This window comes from Chanodichthys erythropterus, chromosome 11 (assembly GCF_024489055.1).
Source record: "Chanodichthys erythropterus isolate Z2021 chromosome 11, ASM2448905v1, whole genome shotgun sequence".
NCBI classification, from domain to species: domain Eukaryota; kingdom Metazoa; phylum Chordata; class Actinopteri; order Cypriniformes; family Xenocyprididae; genus Chanodichthys; species Chanodichthys erythropterus.
Window position 1 is genome coordinate 18224128 of NC_090231.1, and position 26858 is coordinate 18250985.

The window sequence follows — 26858 nt, forward strand, 5'->3', positions numbered from 1 at the left end:
TTCCATTAGATGGATATACAGCTCAACAAGACTTTGTTGATTTGCAGCCACTGTGCTTTTGTGTAGTAATGCATGATGACAGAGGTTTTAAGAGTACATAAACCATACTTGAGTAAAAGTACTGATACCTTGCATCGAAAATGACTACTACAAGTTACAAGTAACCAATTCCAATATGACTTGAGTAAAAGACTTCGAGTATCTGATTTTAAAAGTACTTAAATATTTTACTCATACTGAATGTAGGCTCAGAGATGCACTAGTTATTGAGACTGCCAGTGAAAATAAGAAACAGTTGATTTGTTAGATGAGAAATCAAGTTTATTTTCTAAAATCAAAATAAAACTGAACACCTCAATATTGCAATAAATCACGGTCAACACAACAACCTTTTAAACGTCTACAAACTCTCAAGCCTCAGTTAAGTTCAAGTGGCCATAAGTAAACCAATATCCTTCCAAACGGTCTTGTCAATGTAGTGGATAAATAAAACAATGTTAAGTAAAATTAAATAGTCAAAGTCTATAGTATGTGCTGGTTTGAGCTTCATCACCAGCTGCAGTCAATTCCTCATAGAATAAATCAAACACCTGCGATCAGCAACTACCTGCTAATGCACTCACATTCACGTAAAGTATCCTTGTTGACAAGTTTTGGGGGAATGAAGGTAAAATGCACAAGATATAGTACATTCAATGCCCTAGATTGGCGATATCGCTTCTTTAACGTTATATCAGAAACAAACTGCTGCAGAAGAAGTTAAAGGGTTAGTTCACCCAAAAATGAAAATTCTGTCATTTATTACTTACCCTCATGCCGTTCCACAACCGTAAAACCTTCGTTAATCTTTGGAACACAAATTAAGATATTTTGGTTGAAATCCGATGGCTCCGTGAGGCCTCCATTTGGGAGCAATGACATTTCCTCTCTCAAGATCCATAAAGGTACTAAAAACATATTTAAATCAGTTCATGTGAGTACAGTGGTTCAATATTAATATTATAAAGCGACGAGAATATTTTTGGAGCGCCAAAAAAAAAAAATAATAACGACTTATTTAGTGATGGCCGATTTCAAAACACTGCTTCAGGAAGCATCGGAGCACAGATGAATCAGTGTGTCGAATCTGCTGTTCGGAGCGCCAAAGTCACATGATTTCAGCCGTTGGCAGTTTGACACGCGATCTGAATCATGATTCGACACACTAGTTGCCAACCGCCATTAAACCCGAAAGAAGAAGAAGAAGATGATTCGACACACTGATTCCGAAGCTTCCTGAAGCATTGTTTTGAAATCGGCCATCACTAAATAAGTACCTAGTTATTTTTTTTGGGCGCTCCAAAAATATTCTCGTCGCTTTATAACATTAATATTGAACCACTGTACTCACATGAACCGATTTAAATATGTTTTTAGTACCTTTATGGATCTTAAAAGAGGAAGTGTCCATCGCTCCCGAGGCCTCACGGAGCCATCGGATTTCAACTAAAATATCTTAATTTGTGTTCTGAAGATGAACGAAGGTCTTACGGGTGTGGAACAGCATGAGGGTAAGTAATAAATGACAGAATTTTCATTTTTGGGTGAACTAACCCTTTAACTACCATGAAAAATGTAATTTGTATTTGCATTACTCATTGCAAATGCAGTGGAGTAAAAAGTACATTTGCTTGCTCAAAAATGTAGTCAAGAAGAGAGTAAAAGTTGCCAATATCTTTGATACTCAGTACAACTATAAAGCAGCCAAAAAGATACTTAAGTACAGTAACTAATTACATGATTCAATCACAACATGGTTAAATGGATATAAACTTCACTAAAATAAAAACGGTCTCATTTCTTATCCTTCTACCCCGCTCTTTCCAATTCTAACAATGTGCTTGTTATCCAGGACTGTTAATGACTAAGCTTTGAGTTTAGGAGTTGTTATTAGGACCTAAGAAATCCATGTAAGATTCAGTTGACAAACATAAATGTTGATATTTGGCAACAGCTAAGCTCTCAATAGGATCAGTGAACAGATGACAGTAACTCTATTGCCACAGGGATAATGGTCTTTGTTTCAGCCAACAACAGGATCAAGGGCCAAAGGTCAAGCCAAGCTCTTTACAAAAACTACTTAAGTTGTGTTCCTAGAAATAAGCACAAAAAAAAAGGATTATACTGTATATAGTCAAACCAAAATGTATTCAGATACCTGGAACATTTCATTCATTAATACAGTTTATTCACTATAGTTAAAAAAAAAAAAGGTAATAAAATATGACAAGATCTCAGAGTTAAACTGTTTGACTGTATATTATTTGTTTTTAACACTGATGGACAATAATAGACAGATGCTTAATGGCTGACTGTGTCATAAATGTGTATCCAAAATATACAGTAGGTCTATAACATCTGAAATATACATGACATAAGTTAGACACAAACATAGAGTCTGACTTTGGATTAACTTAGTTTATTTGTGTCTATGGAATGATACGTCAAAGCTGTATTTCCAGGTAATTCACCCTTTAGGGGCATATCAGATGACCTGCCTGATTTACAAACTATCATTTACCTTAATGAGCTTTAAAAAGGAATCACTGCTTATGTTTGTTATGAAACATGAGCACCTAGTGGCAAATACTACATCCCTTGAGTGTTGGATACTCTGACCGTAGTAGTATTTGACGTAAACCTTTACATGTTGCCTCTGAGCTCATGATCCGCATGCAGCCTGAGCCTTAATACAACCTACATTTGTGCACATACTGTAAATGCTACTGAAATGAAGCGAGCTTGAAGGGAGAAACCTCAGCTCCTAATGACGCACAAACGTCTGTCAGAGGAGGATTCCCCTTCTGCAGCGGTGCAGCCAAGACTACATTTCAGCAAAGGTTGTTAGAAATGCTTTGGGAAATTGCACTGACTCACTCTTTTAAAACGGATCTGTCATTCAAACGAAATTCAGCGATATCACATGAGCAGGAGTGCTGTTGCTCCTAATATCAGCACCAAAGCTGTAGCTACAAGGTTGTGAACATTCATAGTAAAGGCTAAGTCCGAAATCGCATACTTTCTGAGGAGGTACTTCTTTTGAGTAAGTATTTAAAGGGTTAGTTGACCCAAAAATAAAAATAATGTCATTTATGTTGTTCTAGACTTGAAAGACCTGTAAGATCTTCGGAACACAAATTAAGATATTTTTGAAGAAATCCGATGGCTCAGTGAGGCCTCTGTAGCCAGCAACCTTAAAGTCCCACTGAAATCAAAATTTAAGTTTTTTAGATTTTAGTATGAATATGTTAGCCTTAAGGTTATGAATAAGCTGGTGTGTTCCAAAAAAATGACAAAATTCGCATTTAGGAGATACAAGCATTCAAAACTTACAGTCTCTCACTTCCGCTTAAATGGATCGTGAATTTTCATGACATCACATCGCACTTCAGCTTCTCATCAAATCTTCTGTCCAATTAAATGCTCTCTAGAATCTGAAGTCCCGCCTCCTCCTACACTATCAACGGACACTGAAGCTGCGGCTAAAATCGGTCATTTGTTCACACATTTACTAGTTTCTACATGGTGAATGGCACATAGGGCACTATATAGAGAATAGGGAACGATTCAGACAATGTAAATATGCTTTCCAATGACACAAATGAAGTCCGTTTTCACGTTAGTATAACGTGAACCGCCGCAGCGCGAGCACAGTCTGCTCAGGTCCAGAGCGGATCATATCCGCGTGTCGCCACAGACCACAAAAGGTATCGGAACCATTTAAATTCTGCACAGAATGCTGTATTTTAAAGTGATATAGAGGAGATTAGGAGGATAAACTGTTAGATATCAAAAGGAAACAGAGGTTTTACTGAGTTTAATGGCTCTGGCCGAGCTGTGACATAAACTAAATGCTATTGGTTATTTTAAAAAAGGGGCGTGGCTGTTTGATACATCTCCCTGTCTTCCTGTTTCAGTTGAAATTACGTCAACACACTTTTTGTGCGGCAAAAAAAAAAAAAAAAAAAAAGTTTTTTTCAACAATATCTACTGATGGACAATTTCAAAACACTGCTTCGAAACTTTTGTTTCGAATCAGCGGTTCGGATCACGTGTCAAACTGCCAAACAGCTGAAATCACGTGACTTTGGCACTCGGAGCCACTGATTCGAAACGAAAGTTGGCCATCAATAGATATTGTTGAAAAGTCGTTTTTTTTTTATTTATTTATTTTTTTTTTTTGGCACACAAAAACTTTTCTTGTCGCTTTATAATATTAAGAGAGAACCACTGAAATGACATGAACTGTTTCAAATATGTTTTTAGTACCTTTCTGGGCACAGAAAGTGTAAATTAACTTGCTGGCTAATATCGTAATTTGTGTTCCGAAGATGAACGAAGGTCTTGCGGGTGTGGAACGACATGATAAAAAGTACAATCTATATAAAGTGCAATCTATATATATTTTGCCTACTATAGTATATAGTAAAGAATACTTCGATGCATCTGTGATGGTTTTTTTTCAATTAGTGTTTTTGAACAAATCGATTGAGTCTATGATTCAATGACTCACTAATAAAGATAATGGCTGTGTGCGAAATCACATACTCTCCTGAGTAACTTATTTTGTGTAATTATTTTGCCACTGCTAAAAAAAGCATGTTATATGTGTATGAATGTGTGTCATATAAATTTAATCTGTACATACAACTTTTGGCATTGTAATGTGACCTACCAGCATCACATGCGTCACTTCAATGCCATTCACAAATCATCCCCTGGCCATGGCCTCATGGGAGAGTAAAGTGTTCTTCATATACACACTTCAGAATCTTGCCAGAAGTATTAATTCATACTCTTTAGTTTTTTATGAACACTGTCTCACATACTTTTTTACACCAACTATATAGTAGGGAAGTATGCGATTTCAGATGCAGCTTATCACTTCTCGCCACCTATCGACAGTCTGTCTTGAAGCTAAACTTGCAGGAACTTAAAAAATTCCCTTTTGTTATTTTCAGCTAGCCTTTTGTTAGCAAGCATAAAATTGCTCTTTTGATGAGCTAGAACAAGATATCATGATAAAGTACTGCATTAGACATTAATGAAGGGGGACCGGATTGTACATGATGACAACATTAGGTTTAACCATGATATTTGGACCTGGTATTTCATGATCATCAAATAGTATCATTGTGTGCTGCTGGCAATGAATGTATGGTGCCAGTCACAGTGGATAGTGGATTGATCCTGTACATTATCAAGCAGTGCCAAAAAGCTTACATGTAAATACTGAGAATCCAATTAAGGACGTAATTATGGTGGAACAACAGTGGATGACGTGTGTATAAGGACAGCATCACTCCCTAGACTTGGACCTCCCTAAGACTCAGACACTCCCTAGATCACTCCCTAGAGTCTACATTGTGTGTGGGTGGATTTCTGCAGTGGTTTGAGCTCCTTAAGGAGATAATAGTTTCCCAGTTTAAGGGTCTTGTTACACGCTCATGGGTAAATAAGCTCTGTGTTTCTGGGAAAGTAGTCGACTCCAACTGAAAAGTTCACTTGCAATGGTCAGTCATCCGCTTTAATTTCCACAAGCTTCTTACTGACACTGCTTACTGGCATAAGCATACACTGCGTTCCAAATTATTATGCAAGAGACAAATCAGTAAGATTTCTGTACAATAAACATTCAGATTTGAGTTTTTCTAAGGAAATGTTTGTTCGTTTATTTATCCATGTCTTTTTAGATAACTGGTATCAATCTCAGACAAAATAATTTGCCAGGACTATGGAAACCCTACTTAGAGGTTGTTCCACATTATTAAGCAAGTCACAGTTCTCATGCAATATAGGAGGAAGAAAGATCTTTCTGAAGATGAAAAGCATGAAATGGTGCAATGTTGTGCAAAAGGCATGAAAACAACTAATATTGTGTGAAACTGAATGGAGATTATCGAATTATCATAAGATTTGTGAGTTATTTAGAGCACAGCAGAACTTGGTCAGATAAAGGCTTATTGACGAAAGTTCCTGTCAAAAAAATTAATTGTATTAGAAGGGCAGCTATAAAAAAAGCCAGTGTTGAGCAGCAAACAGGTATTTGAAGCTGCTGGTGTCTCTGGAGTCTCAAGAAGCTCTCCATGCAGGCTGGCAGTTGTGCGTAAAGATGCATTTTAGACACCACAAACCAAAGCTCACAAAGAGAAACATTTACAGTGGGTTTAGAAATACATGAAGAGTAAGTCTTTATCTGATCGAGTTCTGCTGTGCTCTAAATCATTCATAAATCTTATGATAATTCGATAATCTCCATTCAGTTTTCACACAATATTAGTTGTTTTCATGCCTTTTGCACAACATTGCACCATTTCATGCTTTTCATCTTCAGAAAGATCTTTCTTCCTCCCCATATTGCATGAGAACTGTGACTTGCTTAATAATGTGGAACAACCTCTAAGTAGGGTTTCCATAGATCTGACAAATTATTTTGTCTGAGATTGATACCAGTTATCTAAAAAGACATGGATAAATAAACAAACAAACATTTTCTTAGAAAAACTAAAATCTGAATGTTTATTGTACTGAAATCTTACTGATATGTCAATTGCATAATAATTTGGAACGCAGTGTATGAATACCCCTAGGGTGTTACGGTGTGCACCTAGTGACTCATACATGTGTGTGCTCCATCAATTTATTCGCCAGTTTTTGAGTCTGATTATTTCTTATATTGATTGACCTAATTTTTTAATGGACTTTTACTAAGGTTCCTTTGCGTTTTTAAATTTGGCCTGCTAGAAATATCACAATATTGAATGTTATTATTAGTCCAGGAACCAGTTGAGATCATGACCATATTTCTTTTTAAAACATTAATAACCTTTTTTATTGATGAACCGAACAGAATTAGAATTAGATACAGAATTAAAATATTCTGGAAACACAAAATGAATCATGGTTAATTAATTTAATATATCAATACCTCCATACCTTTTTTGTTGACAAAAAGTTTGATGCTTGGTCATAATTACAGAATGAATATCTTAGCATATATTGGGGGTCTTCAAATGAGCCACCACAGTCATTTAAATATATACAAAATTACACAAAGTGAGGGGGAAAAATATTGTAAAAATTATTTTGGGTTTAAGGAAACAACATTTAAGGAATCTCTCTCTCTCTCTCTCTCTCTCTCTCTCTCTCTCTCTCTATATATATATATATATATATATATATATATATATATATATATATTTTTTTATTATTATTATTTTTTTTTACCCTTAACTGTTGTTTCCTTTCCCGAAAGACTGTCATGATCCATGACTGTTTTTGTCCTGAGCATTAAAGGATTAGTTCACCCAAAAATGGAAATTCTGTCATCATTTACTCACCCTCATGTCATTCCAAACCCGAAAGACTTTTTTGTTCATCTTTTGAACACAAATGAAGATCTTTTTGATGAAATATAAGAGATTTCTGTCAATCCATAGCTGCACAACTGACACTTTGATGCTTCAGAAAGTTCCTAAAGAGATTGTAAATCTAATCCATATTAATTGAGTGGTTTAGTCTATTTTTTTCTGAAGAGTCTCGATCACTTTTTATGATGAACAGATTGAATTTAGGCTTTTATTCACATATAAACATTGACCCTGAACAGAAACAGAAACTAAACCGAACCTGCTTCACATGCAAGAACAAACCTCTTCCGGAAGATCAAACGTGCTGGATAACACACAAGAACGAATTTCATTGGTTCTCTCTGTTTTCAACAACTGATGTGTGAGTTGATGAATGTTTATATGTGAATAAGCCTAAATTAAATCTGTTCATCATAAAAAGTGATCATATAAAGTGATCAAGTCTCTTCCAAAAATTTGGATTAAACCACTCAATTCATATGGATTAGTTTTACAATCTCTTTTTAAAGTGTCAAAGAGTCAGTTGCGTAGCTGTCTATGGAGGGACAGAAATCTCTTAGATTTCATCAAAAAGAATTTCATTTGTGTTCTGAAAATGAATGAAAGTCATACAGGTTTGGAATGACATGTGGGTGAGTAATGAGAGAATTTTCATTTTTGGGTGAACTATCCCTTTAAGCTGCCTACTGTTCTTCAGAAAAATCCTCCAGTTCCTGCACATTCTTTGGTTTTCCAGCATCCTCTGCATATTTGAACCCTTTCCAACAGTGATTGCATGATTTTGAGATCCTTCTTTTCACACCGGTGACAACTCAGGTACTCGTACACAACTATTACTAATGGTGAAAATATTCACTGATGCTCCAGTAAGAAACACAATGCATTAAAAATCAGGGGGTGTAAACATTTGATTGGTGATTGGTGGGGGGTAAATTGTTTTTATTTTGGCAGTACTAAAAAACAAACAAACAAAAAACATTTTTTAATAAATTAAGAACAATTTCCACCAATAAGCCTGTTCAAAAACGTACACCCACTGGCTCTTGTGGTGTGTTGCCTCCAGCATCAGTGAATGTTTGCATGCAGATTTTGATCTTCCAGGTGACAAAACAGTATTAAGAATCAGAATTAAGTATCAAGCATATTTTGAGTTGGATCTTTTTGTGTAAATTCAGTTATTTTGTTTACTATATAAACATCGATTATGTGAAATAGCTTATTTTAAATTAGCAATAGCCTACTTAAAGGTGCTAAAGAGGATGTTTTGTTTTATACATGATGGATCCGAAATGGTCAATATTCATATTCATGCATTTCTATTAATATTTATTTTAATGATTTATGGCTTATATTTTATCAGTTTTAATTTCGATTTCATATTTATGTACTCATACTTTATATATATTAATTCTCATCATATTTTCAAGTATTTGGTTATTCTTATTTTATATTTAAGAGTTGTTCAAGTGTTCAAGTGTTACAGTGTGACAGGTCACGCTGACACGTTTGTGGTTAGACATTGGACGCCTGCCAAGTACGGTACAAGTGATGTTTTTCAGAATTAACCATTTGAATTTGAATCTGATCAAAAGATTATTCCTGATGACATTTAAAAGGTTACGATTTGCAAAATTCCCCTAAAGGGGGGTCAAAACAACTCATCTATTTTTGACACTGGACCAGTCTATGACAAATGGGTAAAACCATTTAACCTTTAAATACATTTCATTTAAATCTAATAAAATTTTATTACAAATTGAAGTGGATAAATTTTTCAAAATTATTTATTATTGCATCATCTTATAATATTAAATCATATCAGATGATGCAAAATACTCCAGAGTGTTTAATCTTCACTAATAATTCTATCAAATATGTCATGTAATGTTTACACTGAAGTGCTAGTGAGACAGAGAAGGGTCACTGTTTGTTCTTACTGTAGGTAAACATCAAAGTTCAACTATGGTGGACATCTTTTTCATTCACAGGCATACGAACAGAAAACAAACGAAACTGAAATGTGTCACAGGAACTTTTTTTTTTTATTGTAATAGCTCTATTGAAAGCAAAAAAAAAAAAAAAAAAAAAAGATAAATACAAACACTAAGCAATGCTCAAATGATTTGCCTGCTTTCACTCTCTTTTTCCCACCAGAGGAAAAAGGAAATGTCTCTCAAACTGCAGGGAAAAAAAAAAAAAATAATTCAAAGCATTAATATGTACACATGGACACAACCATAAAAAGATTTTCCTTTTTTGTATTTTCTCAGACTCAACACCTGAACTTTGTCGTCCTTCAAGCATAGACTTCAAAAACAACAGCGAACAGAACACAAATGTTCCAAAGCATACTAATGAGGATTGACAATAACACAACTGACAAGGTGATGCACAAACTCACCCATCTCTTTGATTTTCAAATGATGCCAAATTAAAGAATTGCCTTTCAAAAAAAGATCTGAGCTATTAAAACAAAATAAAAATAAAATATCAGGGGGAAAAACATATTAATGCTGTACCACTGCACATCTGTACTAATCAATGAAAATCATGGCAAAAAGCAGATTGATCACATACAATAGCAAAAGTCTGATATCAAATACACTTATGTAGAGTTTAAGAATTTGGCTGATTTAAAGCTTTTATGTTTCAGTGTAACTCTTAGAGATTATTTTCACAGCTACAAATATTATGCTAATATTAGCCAGAAAAAGACTAACCTGTACCCTTTTTATGTCTCATTTACCACACTGAGGCAATTTTAGGTTTTAGATAGTTTTGGACACTGGGTAAAACCTTGTTTTCACAGAACCACAGCTGAGTTTCAATGGCCAATATGTGCTAGTTAAGACTTGCTTTGGTAATTCCATGAGGAATGGATCCTTTTACCAGACAACAAAGTTCACTTTCGTACCACTGACAGAACAACAATGAAGACCATACCATACATTGTTTTTGCATTTTTTTTTCTTTGTCACAAGTTTCACATTTGATTTTGTCTTTTAAAAACAATGTGCAGTAACAAGGAAATGTAAAAACAAAACAAAAAGGAAGGCTGTTAAACTTATGCAACCAAGACAAATGAACACAAAGTTGCAGATTGAGTAGTGTGCGTATCACTCCTTTGAAAAAATATACTAAAGAACAATGCAAAAATCAGTCATGGAGCACAGTTCGATAAACTGTACCACTTCCTGAAAGAACAACCTGGGTAGCGTTTCCCAAAAGCATCGTAAGCTTAAGTTGATCGTAGCTCCATTGAAACCAATGGAGCTACAATCAACTTAGGCTTACGATGCTTTTGGGAAACGCTGCCCTGATCAAAGCAGGACATACCGCAGAACAGAGAAGAGAATCATGGAACAAAGAGCAGCTGATTGGTAATACTAAAATATTAAATAGAATTAATTATAAATAAAATATTAATGAAATGTTGTGGCTGTTTTTATGTTGTTGATTGCCAGGAGCATGCATAAAGATTTATATAGACAAAATTGGGCTTTCGTACCTTCGTATTGTGCTGTTTGTTCACTACATTGCAGAAGTTACATTTTATTTACTGTGGGTACCAAAACATAACTCATTTATATTTATTTGAATGATATAAATCAACTCTGTGCTTATCTGAGTGGCATTTTAGCAACTGCAGCAGATTAAATCAGGGGAGTCCCAGAATAGACCCTTCCTCTTTTCCTGCACCTCCTCTCTTTCTCTCTCTCCAGCACACTTGGCAAAGAGGAGACGATGCTGGTCAAAAAAAAAAAAAAAAAAAAAGCCTAAGTTTGGGTTGCGCCACATGCCAAGAAGGCACAGCAAAAAACACCTGGGGCCCAGCGCAGGGCAAGCAGACTCAAACTTAACTAGCCTGACACTCACAGATACTGCAGAACAGTGTTGATGGTAAAAAAAGAGGAGGTTTCTACAGTCCAAAATTGAAGATGTGTGTAACATTAAGTGAGGACCTAACGGAGACAAACATTTGTATAACAAAAAATAAAAAATAAAACTACTGCTGTACAGTCACATCCCATCTGCAGTCTGTACTGTACCAATATATGTTCTCTCTGTTAAGCAAACGGTAAACATAAACACTAAAATCTGTAATTGCACCTGAAATCTTTATGGGAAATAAATACAATTTGTACATACGCGTGATGCTCGTAAACAGCATGCACCTAACCAAACCAGACTTGTGGATCATGACTTCATAAGATGAACCTCCCTTTTTATGCAGCGAATAAAACATTGTATTACAAATCACAAAGCACTGAACTCGTACAAGACAGAACGTATGGATGCGCTCTGAGACAGCACATGAACAAATAATAATAAAAAAAGTCCATTAAAGCAAAACTCAGGATCCTTTTGCTGTGCCACAGGGTTGTGTGTGAGGGCTCTCGCGTCATCTGGCATCTCTGCAGGAGCTTGATTAGACCGTCCTTAGTCTGTAGAGAGAGAAAGAGAGTAAGGGTTAACCCATGAACCATGTGAAGATGGGATACCATCACTACCCTTCAATTAATCTTATCACTCAGTGTATTGATGGTTCAGTCACATGCCATATACAGTGTTTAAAGGGTTAGTTCACCCAAATATTACATTTTTCATCATTATTTACTCACCCACACGTTGTTCCAAACCCGCAAAATATTTTTCAAAAACAAATGAACGGTCACGCCATTGAAAAGTCCATTTCGCTAAAGAGGTTTGTTCTTGCAGATCAAGCAAACTTCCGTTTACCGTATTTTCTGTGCTCTGTGTTCAATGTTTATATGTGAATAAAAGTCAAAATTAAATCTGCTCATCATGTCTCTTTAGAAAACTATGATTAAACCAGTGGTTCTCAAACTTTTTTGGTAACGCCCACATTTAAACCTTTTTTTAAAAATCTGACCAAATAATAAAAACTGAAATATTCTTTAAACTGAAAAATGTTCAATGAAAAAACACCTGCAAGTTTTACTTTATGTTGTTGAATCATTGGAAAATATAACAGTAATAACTTTTAATTAAAAAAAAAATAAAAAAGTATGAACAATACATAATCAGTGGCTGAAGTGAGCTCTTTTGACAGTCTTCTCATTCACAATAGTAGCTTGTGATGCCATCTGCTGAAATGGTGCTTTTCTATGGCGACAAACTTCTGTCAGGCTTGTTCAGACGGTGACAAGTCAACAGTCTGAAGAAGAACGATTCAGCGGAATAGGCGTTCGGTGCCGCTTTATAAAGGCAGAGCGCCAACCGCTGAACTCCCGCAGCCCCCCTGCAGTACCTGTGCAACCATTTGTCTTGGTTTCAGCCCCACACTTTGAGAACCACTGGTTTAAACTGCTTGTTTCATATGGATTACTTTTACTGTCTTTATGAACTATTTGAAGTGTTAAAGTTTTGGTGGAATTTTTCAATAAAGGGACAGAAATTGGTCAGATTTCATTAAAAATACCTTCATTTGTAGTTAAAAGATAAATAAAAAAGACTTGAGGGCGAGTAGACTATGACAATTTTCATTTTGGGGGAAACTATCCCTTTAAGTAAAAAAATTAAGTTGTAAGCAAAGATGTCTGTAACAAAATTCTACATTTAAACATGTAGGCTACATTCACACAGTCATTGTTTGGGATAAAACATTCATTCATACAACAACATGCAGTAACAGCTTGCATACTGTTTGTATGCACAAATAACCAACACCGCTTTTTTCAGTAAAGAGGCAAAATACCACTTTTCAATTACATGAAAAACATGATTACATTCATCCTCTACCCAGTTTTACCCATCTAAGGATAACATCCCTTCACCTGTCATTGCCCTCTCTATTCCGTTACAGCTCTGGTGAGCAGTGGGGTCGTACAGTGGCCTGCTTTGACCCTGGTGCACACAAACAGTGCCTTTGATAATGGGCTTTGTCTGACCCAACAATGGTTGTGGAGGCACAATGCCACCGCTTTTAGAGCTCTCCACACAGCGGCGTCTGGAGCGGCAGGAATGCCACTGGTTCATTGTTCAAGGGCAGGTCCGATGGGGAACCAAAGGTCCCAGAGTTCCTCTCGACCTTGGCACCATTATTACACCACTGTGACAACCACACCCTCAGTTTACCAGGAGAGATGCCACTAAAAACCCCATCTACTGGAGTCAGCATTGGTGTTGTCTTCTGTTTATTAGAAATATGAGTCTTCAAGTTTGGCTCAAGAAGTTGCCATCCCTCCTCCTGCCCACACACAAAGAAACCCAAGATCAAGGTTTTAGAAGTTTAAGAATGTCCAGTTTGGGTCAGCCAGGTGTTACATATCTACCACCTTCATATAATCAAATATCTGATCCAGCCCAAGGCTTCCAAAAAAACCAAAAAAACATTGCCCTGTCAATATTTTAACTGACCCCACCACAAAGGAATGCTAAAAATTTAAAATACCAATGTATTTTAATATCTGATAAGCTACATACGCTACAATTTAAAAGTCTGGGCTTGGTAAGATGTTTAAGATTTTTGAAAGAAGTCTTTATGCTCACAAAGGATTAAGAAAAACTGAATATTAAAAAAAACAAAACAAAAAAAAACATTCTGACTAACATGGTGCCCTAGATGGGTTCACACATTACCCAACACAACCACAATTACCTGCAGAAATCCTTTTATTTTAGTATTTTATATCCGTTTTACTTTATTATTGCTGTTATTTTACTGTATATCTTTCTTGTGCGGGATCACTTAGTGATGATGAGTTATTTCTGTGGATGTGAAATTTTGTATTATGTAGAGAGAGCAGAAAGGTGAGAAGGATGGGGAGAAAGAGACAACTAAATACAACAGTAAAAGATACTAAGGAGAGAATAAAGAAATTTGTTGAGGCACTAGATACTCGTTTCAAACCATACGAATCAGTCTTGAGTGGATTGCATAAAATTGGATGAAAATGTTACATTCATTGATCTTCTACAGTGGCATCACAGCACTGCAGCAAAGGGGCAAGTGACAGATCGGTCAACTGGCCCTAGGCCAGTGGGCCATCCTTATTGTTGAGCCCTGCATGACCTAAAATGTGAATGACAGCTTTCATTTTCCAATAGTTTTCAGTTCTTCCTGCCTTGGAGCCAACCACAATGTAGTTTTCCAGGAAGCATGGCACTAACAACCTGAAAAATGAAGCCTAAATTATACAAGGGAGTGAGGAAAGTAATAGTCAATGAGGTTTTTGGAGCTGGGAACTAGCTGCATCTTCCACTGATCATCAATCTACCCACCATTGTCACTCTGGTGCCTCCTCAAAAACAAACAAACAATTAAATACACAAACAGACAAAAAAATCCCCAATCTAAAGACAGAAAAGGAAGCCAACCTGTCCAGTTTGGGTCATTGATGTGTTATATATTAACCACCTTCGTGGAATCAATGAGATCTAATTCAGTGGTCTGCTGTACTAAAAAGTGAACTGCAGCACAAGACCAATTGCGTCACTGCATGGACACCAAACTCCATGTGCGTCACCACACACGTACACACCACAAGCATGTCATAGTGCGATGCCACAGCAGGCCACCGCTATAAGTGGGACAATGACCAAACCCACTGCTGCCTCCCTTTTAATTCCTGGCCTATTTTAGAAGTTGTTCTGCCAGCCTACGACAGTGGGATTGCCCCTGACCCCACGGGAGTCTCTTCTTTCACTAGAAGATGAACTTATGAAAGGTGGCACCAACTCGTACAGACGTCATTGGTCCAGTAGAACTGTGTTGGCATGGAGAGGAAATTTGTGTCATTAGGATCATCTTTGGTGTAAGCAGGGTGCTCGGTTTCATCATGACGAAAGGAGAATCCACAAAGACGACAGTTTGCTTATCAAGAAGGCAAAAGGGATGCTAAATACGGTCACAGCAAATGTATGTGGACTTGTTTCACTAATAATAATTAGTCATTTTGATAGCAGAGCAACAACAACTTTTAATTTAGCAGTCAATAGATTTTAAAATAAAGCCCAAAATGAATAAAATTTACGACAAAGGGCTTTGGAGCTAAATATAATTAACACTGTTATTGAGCATACATTCGACTGATCAAAAGTGACAGTAAAGACCTTCACAATGTTACAGAAGACTTCCATTTCAAATAAAAGTTGTTCTTTTGAAATTTTTAGTAAAAAAAAAAAAAAAAAGTTATTTTAAATTTTCATATTTCACAATACAAGCCTTTGTGAACATAAGATATTTCTTTTAAAAACAAAAAAGTACCAACCACAAACCTTTGTGCATATTTTAAAGTATATCCGATATGCTGTGTCTCTCATTGGATCAACTAATAGTGATCAGAATATTTATTACATTGGTTGTTTGAGAAACTAGAAGGAGAAGACACATATATTCGAAAAATCTGAAGGAGTGATGGCAAAGAAAACCCTATTTCACCGAAAATCTTTTGCCCTTTAAGTTACATACGGAAGAAGTTGCCTTAAGCCGAGGACACACTTAATGATTGTAAGACCGATTATGAATGTAAATTTATACTTATGACTGATCACGCTCAAACACGTCCAGACAGAGCCAGTTGCGTTCAGTCAGCGATTACAGTGTAAATTCCATAATAAATCTGCTTCAGTCACAGGAAACAATCGCTGTGTGTTGAGCACAGTCTTAGAATGTTTTAGCTAGCCGTTAAATGTGTGCCTGGCTTTAGTATTACGCATTTTGTGAAAATTCAAGAAGAGAGCAACATTTCATATTTATTGGTTGAAAATAATACAAAGCAATAATACCTTATTGTTTCCTTTACAACATGGACTTTTATTAAAGTTTTTTTCTATCAAGAATTTCCCATTTGTGTGTCAAACTGAAAACCAAAAATGCTGAAAGTTGTTTCAGCTTTATACATAAGAAAATGTGTGTGGGGGCCCCCGGGGGGGTACAGCAAAATAACACTTTTTAAACTATTGTAAGCAAGATCTTTTTCTCATTTACATGACTATCTTTACATTCATCCTCTACGCAGTCTTACTATGTCCTACCTGTCCTATCTAAACCTCACGTGCCCTCTCTATTCCGTTACAGCTCTGGTGAGCAGTGGGGTCATACAGTGGCCTGCTTTGACCCTGGTGCACACAAACAGTGCCTTTGATAAAGGGCTTTGTCTGACCCAACAATGATGGTGGAGGCACAATGCCGCCGCTTTGTGCTCTCCGCAAAGCGGCGTCTGGAGCGGCAGGAATGCCACTGGTTCATTGTTCAAGGGCAGGTCCGATGGGGTACCAAAGGTCCCAGAGTTCCTCCTGACTTTGGTGCATACCCCACAGCAACAACCACACCCTTATCACCACTCCTGCCTACACACACACACACACACACAAGATTAAGGTGGCCATTTTAAGTCTGAGGATGTCCAGTTTGGGTTGGCCAAATGTTAAATATTAGGGCTGGAACTAACGATTATTATTTTTCAATCGATTAATCTATTGATTTAAATCCTAAAATGTTTTGTTCATTCAGGAGATTAAAGTAGCGACTTGAATATGTTCATACAGCTTTATGATCAAACAACTGAAAACACAACTGTATTCTGCAACCGCAACTGAATAAAGCCTGATTTATACTATACTTTATACTTTTAAAGGTGCTGTAGAACGTCTTTTTAAAAGATGTAATATAAGTCTAAGGTGTCCCCTGAATGTGTCTGTGAAGTTTCAGCTCAAAATACCCCATAGATTTTTTTAAATTCATTTTTTTAACTGTCTATTTTGGGGCATCATTAAATATGCGCCGATTCAGGCTGCGGCCCCTTTAAATCCAGACGTTAATACTGCCTGCCCTTGTGTAATGCCTCGATCATGGGCTGGCATATGCAAATATTGGGGGCGTACATATTAATGATCCCGACTCTTACGTAACAGTCGGTGTTATGTTGAGATTCGCCTGTTCTTCGGAGGTCTTCTAAACAAATGAGATTTATATAAGAAGGAGGAAACAATGGAGTTTGAGACTCACTGTATGTCATTTCCATGTACTGAACTCTTGTTATTCAACTATGCCAAGATAAATTCAATTTTTAATTCTAGGGCACCTTTAAGAATAGTGTAAAATCCACAAAAGAATCATGAACCTTGAGATTATTACTTGTGACTATTGATCGACCGATATTGATTTTTTTTAGAACCAATACCGATAATTTGTGTTTGTGTGCACGATAACCGATATGCAGAACCAATATTTATTTACTGTTATACTTCTGTTTTTAACACGATTATAACACCACTGAACTGAACAAACCATTTTATTTATAATAAATCACTCCCTCCTTGCATAGAAAACAAAACAAATCTTATTTATACACCAATAAATAGAGGGGTCTAAGAAAAATAAAAAAGTGCACTGTGACTAAACTGTTTTTGTTGGAAATTAGTAGATTAAAATGAACATAAAAGACGTCATATTACAAAAATAAATTTTATTTCTAAAAAGCATCAGCAGCAACACTAATGTTAATAAGCAAAATAAATGTAGAATGTCTAATGTTTTCAAATGGAGAAAATAAATTAAAGACAGGAGTCATATCAACTTTGCAGAAATGTAATACTTCATTTTAAACTACAGTTTTAATAGATTTATAAGCTGTTTAATAGGCTAAAGAGCAAAGAACTATTTGCTGGATAATGTAAAATGTGAAATATTGGAAAACAACAAACAAAACATCAAATTTTATTGCATTTCTCAGCTGGTATGTTATATCAGAATTATTAATAACGTATTTGTCATTCTAGATTATAAAAATATCTGCTGACAAAGCACTGTTTATCTATGCATTTGCACAGAACTATACTCAAACTGCAATCGCTCGTGAAAATAATACATTTCCACAGAGTTGTGTTTACTTGGAAATTTATTAGCGAATTAATGGTTATATAGTAAATGTTTATATAATTACGGTGTTTTAAACAAGTAAATCTTGTTAAAAGTTACATGCAGTGGCCGTGCTGGAGCATCGACCCGCTGAATGAACAGCAAAATGTAGACGATTTCATGAGACTAGTGATGACCACAGACAACAGAGAGAGAATTAAATTCAGCGCTTTTATTTCCAACATGTTCTCAAAACACCCACAAGATGGAGGCATTTATCGGTAAATCCGATATTACAAAACCGATATCAGATTATGGTAAAATGCTTAAATATCGGGGAAAATATCGGTGAATCGATATATCGGTCGATCTCTACTTGTGACATTAGAACAAAATATATGGATATGAGGGCATATGTACACAACTAAATGAAAATTCTCATCAAAAGGGCTTCTCATTTTGTAAATTTAAGCAATTAATTTAGACAAGTGCAAACTGGGTGCTGGTACAGACATATACGCTCTGCCAGAGTCGCCTTGAAGTCGTGAATCTTCAGAAGCAGAGCTGCCCGGAAAGTTACAAAAAATGCAGTGCACACCGCCATGTGAAATGGGGTCGCACGCACTCAATGCGCACTACTGCCAATGCCGCGATGACGTATTTTTTCTGCGTGCACCCAAGTGAACTTGCAGGCTCGTCGAGTAAAAATCAGCCTTAACTAACCAACGGAGAGCAAAAAGTATCAAACATGGGGGTGTCCATAAAACCATGAAGTTTTACCATGATTAACAGCACATAATTAGATAAATGAGTCCAAGTGAGTTCATCCACTAGATATTTTAAATAACCAACAATAGCGTTAAATGCTTTGTAATAAGTTCGCAGCGAGAACATTTGAATCATGCCTTGCACCCACGGCAGCTCGTTAAAAAAAATAAATAAATACAGAACGCTGTAAGAACGCAGCTGTAATTGTCCAAATACTTATGCCGCAGTCTCATCATTTTGAGGTAGGAGAGTCATGAGATGTTTTCTTTTATAGATGCTACTGTGGTATTTCATTTCAGTTTTATTCAGTCTCCGTTTATTAAAAAAAAAAAAAAAAAAAAAATCCCACTCTCAATAATATTATAAAAATCCCACACTCCCCAGGCTCAATATTTTTGTAATAACAGCTGATTTTCAGCATGTCCAGCACTACGAATCAACGCATTCCATGCAAATCGACTAATTTACACAAACAACGTAATCAATTACATTGATATGTAATTCCAGCCCTATTATATATTAACCACCCTTCCTGGAATAGGTCTGAGCCAGCCATCTTCTCTAATGGTCCTAAAAACTGAATGACACTTGCATGGGCACCAAACTCCAAAACACCACTCACACACCATAAGCATGTTATAATGCAATGCAAGAGCAGACTGGCACCATAGGGGGAACAATGGTCAAACCACTGCTGCTCCAGCCTATTTAAGGTGCTGTTCTGCCAGCCAATGACAGAGAGGACTTCTTTCACGAGTAGATGAACTTATGAAGGGTGGATGTCAATCGTCCAGTAGGACTGCATTGGCAAAGAGAGACAAATCATGTGATTAAGACACTGAAGCACCTCACCTTGACAGGAATGACCCACTAACACCAATCACAGCCATCCTGAATGTGCCAAACACACACACAAACACACACACGCTATATCACCTTCTGTGGAAAGTTCTCTAAACGAAAACAGTAATAGTATGCAAACACCATGACGACCGGCCACAAAATTCATGATATGAGAGGACACTGGGTGGGACTTAAGCTTGTCTAAGCCACCTATCCCAGGAAACAGTCATAAAATATGAGAAAGGCAGATAAATGAACCTAACTGTAAGTTATAAAAGGTGGCTGCATCTTTGCAATAAGTATCTCTTTATGTAATGTGTAACTGTATTGTCTATTAATGTATATTATTGTTCAAAAGTTTTGGGGTTGTTTTTTTTTTTTTTACATTTTACACTTCATTTGATCCAAAATGCAGTAAAACAGTGACAAATGTAATATTGTTTGTAAAGTAAATTGTATTACAATTTTGTTGTGAAATGTTACAAATGCACCGTTTTCTATTTGAAAATGTTAAAAAGTAATTATGACAAAGATGATTTTTCAGTATCATTACTCTAGTCTTCAGTGTCACATGATCCTTCAGAAATCATTCTAATATGCTGATTTGCTACTCAAGAAACATTTCTTATCAATAAAACTAATATTTTTTTTCCTCAAGATTGTTTGATAATTACATAGTTCAAAAGAACAGCATTTATTTAAAATAGAAGGCTTTTGTGTTGTTATTTTTAGCATTAACATTAATATTATTATATCATTATTTCCCATTATGATTTTTTGGCCAAATCATGCATCCATATTAAGTTACAAGCTCAACTTTGTATTTTGCTACACTGATGCTGGACTGAGGTATGTTACACATACACTGACTGAAGCTGAATCTATGTGAAGCGAGTGAGAGAGACACAGATAAATATAGAGAGAATGAGAAAGACACAGACAGGACAGATGAGCTGCTCGCACAAGGGTTTATGATGTGGTTGCTAGGCAGGCTCCGATTCACCTTTGATGTAAACAGAACACACTCGACCAGTGTTTATTGTATTGTAATATCCTATAAGTCATAAAAACAATAATTAAGCAGGAAGAATCTTTGTGACTGTGTGTGTATGCATAAGACTCAAGTTCAGCACACTATGTTCTGGACCAAAACATTCCTGTCATCTCTCAACCCTAATTTGGTCCATAGGTTTTTAAAAAGCTCATGTGATAGCTTGTGTTGTACTCGACAGAACACCTCATCACGCACTCATGCGCTGCAATCCACCACTGCCCTATGCCTCCTAATTTGCCCTGAACACATTAGAATCATTGACAAAATGTTTAAAAGGTCGATATGCAAGGCTTAGGTGTGTTTGTTCATGCATGTGTATATGTTTGTAGTTAAAGGAAACCATCATGGATCTACTAATCATTGTGCACACAAACATGGGGTGAAGGTCTCTTTAGGGAGGGGAAACTTGTTTGCTTGTATATAGGGTCAAAGTTTCAGTCTGTCTCAACGTAGATCAGTAACTTAGTATACCAGTAAACTAATGGGGGTTTAACTCTAAATGCTGAACTCTAAGACTCATCCATGATCACTGACAAACAATATTGGTCCTCAGCAATACGTCATCTCAAAATCATCCCCAAAAACTGCATGCAATTGTGGTCAGGCGAACCCCAAACCATCCTAATTATATAGGACTTCTTTAAGACCGATCAGTCTCATTTACCAGTTGATTTTTAAAATATGCTGTATTTTATATCCCTAGTATGAATAGTTGATCTAAATCAGAACAGTGTACACTTCTGTTCAATAGTTTAGGGTTGGTAAGATTTTTTTTATATCACTGAAAAAAGTCTTTTATGCTCACCAAAACAATAATAGTGAAATATTAAAATTTAAAATAACTTTTACATTTTAATATATTTTAATATGTAACTTATTCCTGTGATGGCAAAGCTGAATTTTAGGCATCATTACTCCAGTCTTCAGTGTCACATAGTTTTCAATGTAATATAATTATCAATGCAATGTTGAAAACAATTGTGCTGTATAATATTTTTGTATATTTTTTAGGATTCTTTGATGGATATAAAGCATTTTGTTGAAATAGAAATCTCTATCATTAGAAATGTCTCTTTTGGTCAATGTAATGTGTCCTTTCTGAATTAAATTATTAAAAGATTGAGTACTAAAAATAATAATAATTAAAAAAAAAATCCGGTAACACTTTACATTAAGGTTTAATATAATTTGTTAACTACATTATTTAACATGAACTAATAATGAAATGCACTTATACAGCATTTATTATCTTTATTAATGTTAATTTCAGCATTTACTAATACATTATTAAAATCTTGTTAACATTAGTTAATGCACTATCAACTAACAAACTGAACAGCTGTATTTTCATTTAACGTTAACGAAGATTAGTAAATACAGTAACGAATGTATTGCTCATGGTTAGTTCATGTTAGTTAATAATACATTAATGTTTAATAATGAACTTTATTGTAAAGTGTTACCAAAATTCCTTACCTACCCCAAACTGTTGAACTGATTTCTGTTTTACAGAAAACAAAAATAAAGAATTTGGCTGGTTAAAATCACATTCTGACAAGAATGTTTCCCTTATGTTTAGGCTGTAGCAAATAAAAAAAAAGATGATAAAAAGTAATTTTTATACAATTAAGTCTGCATATAGTTTTTCTCATCTTATATGCTTTGTAAAGTGAATTTGTGTGTCTGAACGGAATTTAACAGGAAAAAGGATCCTGTTACCTGCAGTCCTCATTTCCTGCAATAAGAGCAATACGGTTCAGCACATGCCATGGTCGTAAATAAGGTAGGTTCTCAAAATAACGCTGTAAATATAGGCATATGTGATGTACAGAAGAGCATGATGCCTCTTGAGCAGGACTTTAGCCCAGCACAGCTAAGACTGAGATCTCCCTACACAAACCTACACTTTATGCATACATTAAAGTTTTAGACTTTTTTTTACATCCAAAAAGTGCTGTCAGTAATTTTGCACTCATTAAAAATAAAAAAAAAACCAACAACAACAACAAACACTGTAAACAAAGAAATATTAGTACTTTCAAAAAAACTTCACTTTCACACTGATAAAAAAAGATTGTGTGGTGAAGTAAATACTACAAGAATACAAAAAAGGTCTGCACTCTGAAGCACTTTAATCATGGTACGCATAAGATAAGATGACAAACGTTTCGGCTCTTTATTTTCATCAGTGTAACAATTTCACTCACTCTCAATAATAATATAGAAAATGCACTACAAATCATCAGGTGATCATAATCATAATTAAAGCAATCAGATAATCAGTCCACAGACACCAGTTTAAGTCCATCTGAAACAACAAATCACAATTAAAAGACAAAAATAGGAATAATCACATTGGCAAAAAACCCACAACCACATGAAAGATATAACTGAAAAACAGACAAATAATTCCCAGGACTCCAGAATAGCTCCATCAAAGAATTAAAAAAAATAATAATATTGGGCAAATATTAGGCAAAATTGCCATTCATAAAAACCAAGAAGGATCATAATCTTCATTTAAACCTAAAGGAGACATGGTTTTTAAATTAAACATACAAAAAGCTTCTCTTCTCAAGAGTTTATTACCAATGTCACCACCACGGCGGGAATTCATTACTTTCTCAAAATCTATACAAGTGAGTTGTTCAATACGGTGATTAAATTCAATGAAATTGACCTTTTTTGTATTCATATATTGATATATAGGTCTCAGCACCTAATTAGCTGGGAGAGTGCAGTGAATGCTTTGCTTGAAGTAAATACTACAGAAAAAAACAAAAGTAAATTTCTAAAGGCAAGATTTTTTTATTCTATAGTAAATTCTATATTATTACTCAATTCAAGTTTGTAGAAATTAAAACTTGAACTAATAAGTATCTTTTACTTGGAATTGTTTGTTATGTTTACAATGTTAGGTTTAGTTGTTAAGTTTAGCAACTTGCCGTTTTGAGACATCTGGACAATCTAGAGGTGTCGTCTTAGAAACATTTGAATAAACAACAAAGATTTCGTTACACTTTGCAAGTAAACCATAAACTTTAAAAGCACGTCTTAATACAGTGCTACATTGTTTGAGTTAAATGTATAAACAAACAGTGAGTAAATTGCACTTGAAATGGAGTATTGCAAAGTAAACTTCAAATGAGTAGAAATTACTCAAACTCTAATTGGCCAAGTTACATTTACATTTACTCTTTTTGTTAATTTAACATAACTTAATTCCATACATGCGAAATTTACTTTAAAAATATGAGTGCAAAAACGTAAAGAAATAAAGAGTCAGTGTATGAGCTGAAGACTTCAAAAATTTTATACTATATATTTTCTACTATACGGATTCACTTCATGGGGTTCACATTTGTAGATAATTCTGTAGATAGACACTAGTATCTATTTACACTCACAGGACAAATTAATCATGGCCACCTGCTCATAACACATTTCAAAACTGACTGAAAACCAAAACTGTGCCTGTAATTAAGTAGTAATACTGTACCTCAATTAGAGAGTCGATCAAGTACATGTAGTAATATGGAGTTGTGGGATTACAAATTCAAGAATCTGTTTAAGATCTGATGATCCTACGTCCTGACATAACCTCACATAAAATACTAAGGTGAAGTACATTGTATTTAGCATTTTAAAGGTAAAGATGACAACATCAGATGAATGATTCTGTTTAAGTTTCCAGCAAAAGTTTTTCTGCCACTTCCTGTTTCCCTTTCTTTGAATAGGTATGCTGATTGGATTAGGACTTGCGACACTCTAGAGTCTGGGGCAGGTTCCTATACTTCATTTGCATGCTTTGTTTAAGGTCGTCTCCCAGGTGCTTTGTCTCTATCCCTAAGCACTGCCCCCTAAAATGTATATAAACTTCAATGTACACAGCCTTAGTTAGGCTTGGATTACTACAACGACGCACAGCACGTTTCTCAAAGAGTAACTTCTGCTTGAAAGATATCCCAAAGTCTCCTGCCCTGCGTTCCAATGTCCATACTATCCATCCTATGTAGTATGTGAGATTAAAACAAGTGTGTCCCAAAGCATAGTATGTTGAAAAGAGTATGCCAAAAATCCCCGGATGGTCTACTATTTCCGGTAGATTTTCGAAGTGTGGATCCGTGCACACTATAGAGGCTAATATTGCCCACAACCCATTGCGCATTGGACGAGGATTCAGTTCAGAACTACAAACACGAGTAAAGAGTGTTAAACTACAAAACATGGCGGATATATGCAATCGACGCTGAGAGATTTGAGTGACTAATAATCAGTTTAACCTGATAGAAAATATATATTTAATGTTACCCGTGTTATTTGTCATCTGCAAATACCAATGTGGACTTTTATAAAGATCCGAATGGCCATTAACTTTTAAATGCATCATTATGCATTAATATGAGGAGAGTTCTCCACATGAAAGACCCGCGACTGCAGATCAACGTGCTGTATTTCTCTCCGATACGGTAGGAAATTAACTAAATGAAATGTGGAGGATGTAAGATGATTGACAGGCCAGTTTACGGTGACAGGATGCGACAGAGAGAAAAGACGCGATTGTATGACGTGTTATTATGTCCCAAAGCTTGTCTACTCTTTTACTACACACTCAAAAGTAAGTACTTTTTGTTCACAGAAATAGTAAATGCTTATATAGGGCGTAGTATAAGTAGGCGAATTGGAACGCAGCACTGGTCTTTGCTTCTGAGATTTCCAACAGAGTATGAAAATCTTTTAAATCAGATCCAAATATATTCAAATATGATCAATTCAGCTCACTGCAAAATAATTAGTAAAATAATAGATACATATGATAAAATAATAGTTACAGTGTTGTAACTATCACTAATAACCTTATGTATCAGCCATAGCACATTTATGAGATGGGGCAGACATTACTGTAGCTCCAGCAGCAATATACACAATAAGCCATTTTCATAAAGGTTCACAAACTGTGGGGGTCACATCCTTGATCATGGTATTCATAAGTGCTCATAAGTAATAAAATATAATATGTTATAATATAATCTGAAAGCTTCATTGTAACATGGTTCCATTACAGTACATTTTGCAATGGAAATGAACAGAACAAGACTTTACACTGAAAAGCAGCCTAGGATCAGACAAGACTACATTAGATATGCAGCAGAGACCAAAATAACCTTTTCAAACATTTCTCTGCTCATTTGGAGGATCCGTGACAATTTAGTACAGAACAAACTGTCCTGTTCTCTGCTACCTTGGCTGTTTACCTCGTGATGTGTGATAGTCCCAGAGAGAGCTCTGAAAAGCGCTATGTGTTGTGATTAAAACGCATTCCTGTCTATGCACTCGCTAATTTACATTCCAACACCACAAAGAGCGCGCATACCCCATATTCAGACAGGCCCTGGTACCAGCATAGCCAAAACATTACTTTATTAGCATACCAGTGCCAAACACAGTTGACCTACCCACAACATCAGAATAAAATGTATTTAGACTAAATTTTACTTGAGGTTAAAAGGTTTAGCCATTTCACTAAGTTGCACTGTTTCGCGAACTTCAACAACCTCCTTCCAAAACCCCTACCTGCAAAGACATCTCTGTAAACTGTAACTTGCACAACGTTTTAGAGTGTTTTAGAGTTCAGACATATGCAGACTGTTATAAAAAGAAGAGGGGATGCCACACAGTGGTAAACATGGACTTGTCCCAACTTTTTTGAGATGTGTTGATGCCATGAAATTTAAAATCAACTTATTTTTCCCTTAAAATGATACATTTTCTCAGTTTAAACATTTGATATGACATCTATGTTGTATTCTGAATAAAATATTGAAATGTGAAACTTCCACATCATTGCATTCTGTTTTTAATCACAATTTGTACAGTGTCCCAACTTTTTTGCAATCGGGTTTGTACTTGAAGTGTTATGTTTGTTTTCATTCAGGATCCAATTTAAATCCAATTTTAT

The 26858-nt window shown here is 35.6% G+C and overlaps 1 protein-coding gene across 7 annotated transcripts in view; it reads right to left on the minus strand.

Annotated features, from left to right (window-relative positions):
- LOC137031178 (insulin receptor substrate 2-A) overlaps nucleotides 1-26858 on the minus strand; it is a 36879-nt gene that overhangs the window by 1853 nt on the left and 8168 nt on the right. The window contains exons 2-3 of one of the 7 annotated variants that reach the window (XM_067401902.1): nucleotides 22380-22400; nucleotides 9485-11854 (exon numbers count right to left, since the gene is read on the minus strand). The exons of 1 other annotated variant lie outside the window; for it this stretch is intronic. In XM_067401902.1, coding sequence (XP_067258003.1) covers nucleotides 11850-11854; nucleotides 22380-22400 — 26 coding nt within the window. In that variant the 3' untranslated portion in view covers nucleotides 9485-11849. 5 more of the 7 variants (XM_067401898.1, XM_067401899.1, XM_067401903.1 and 2 more) reach the window with 5 other exon arrangements.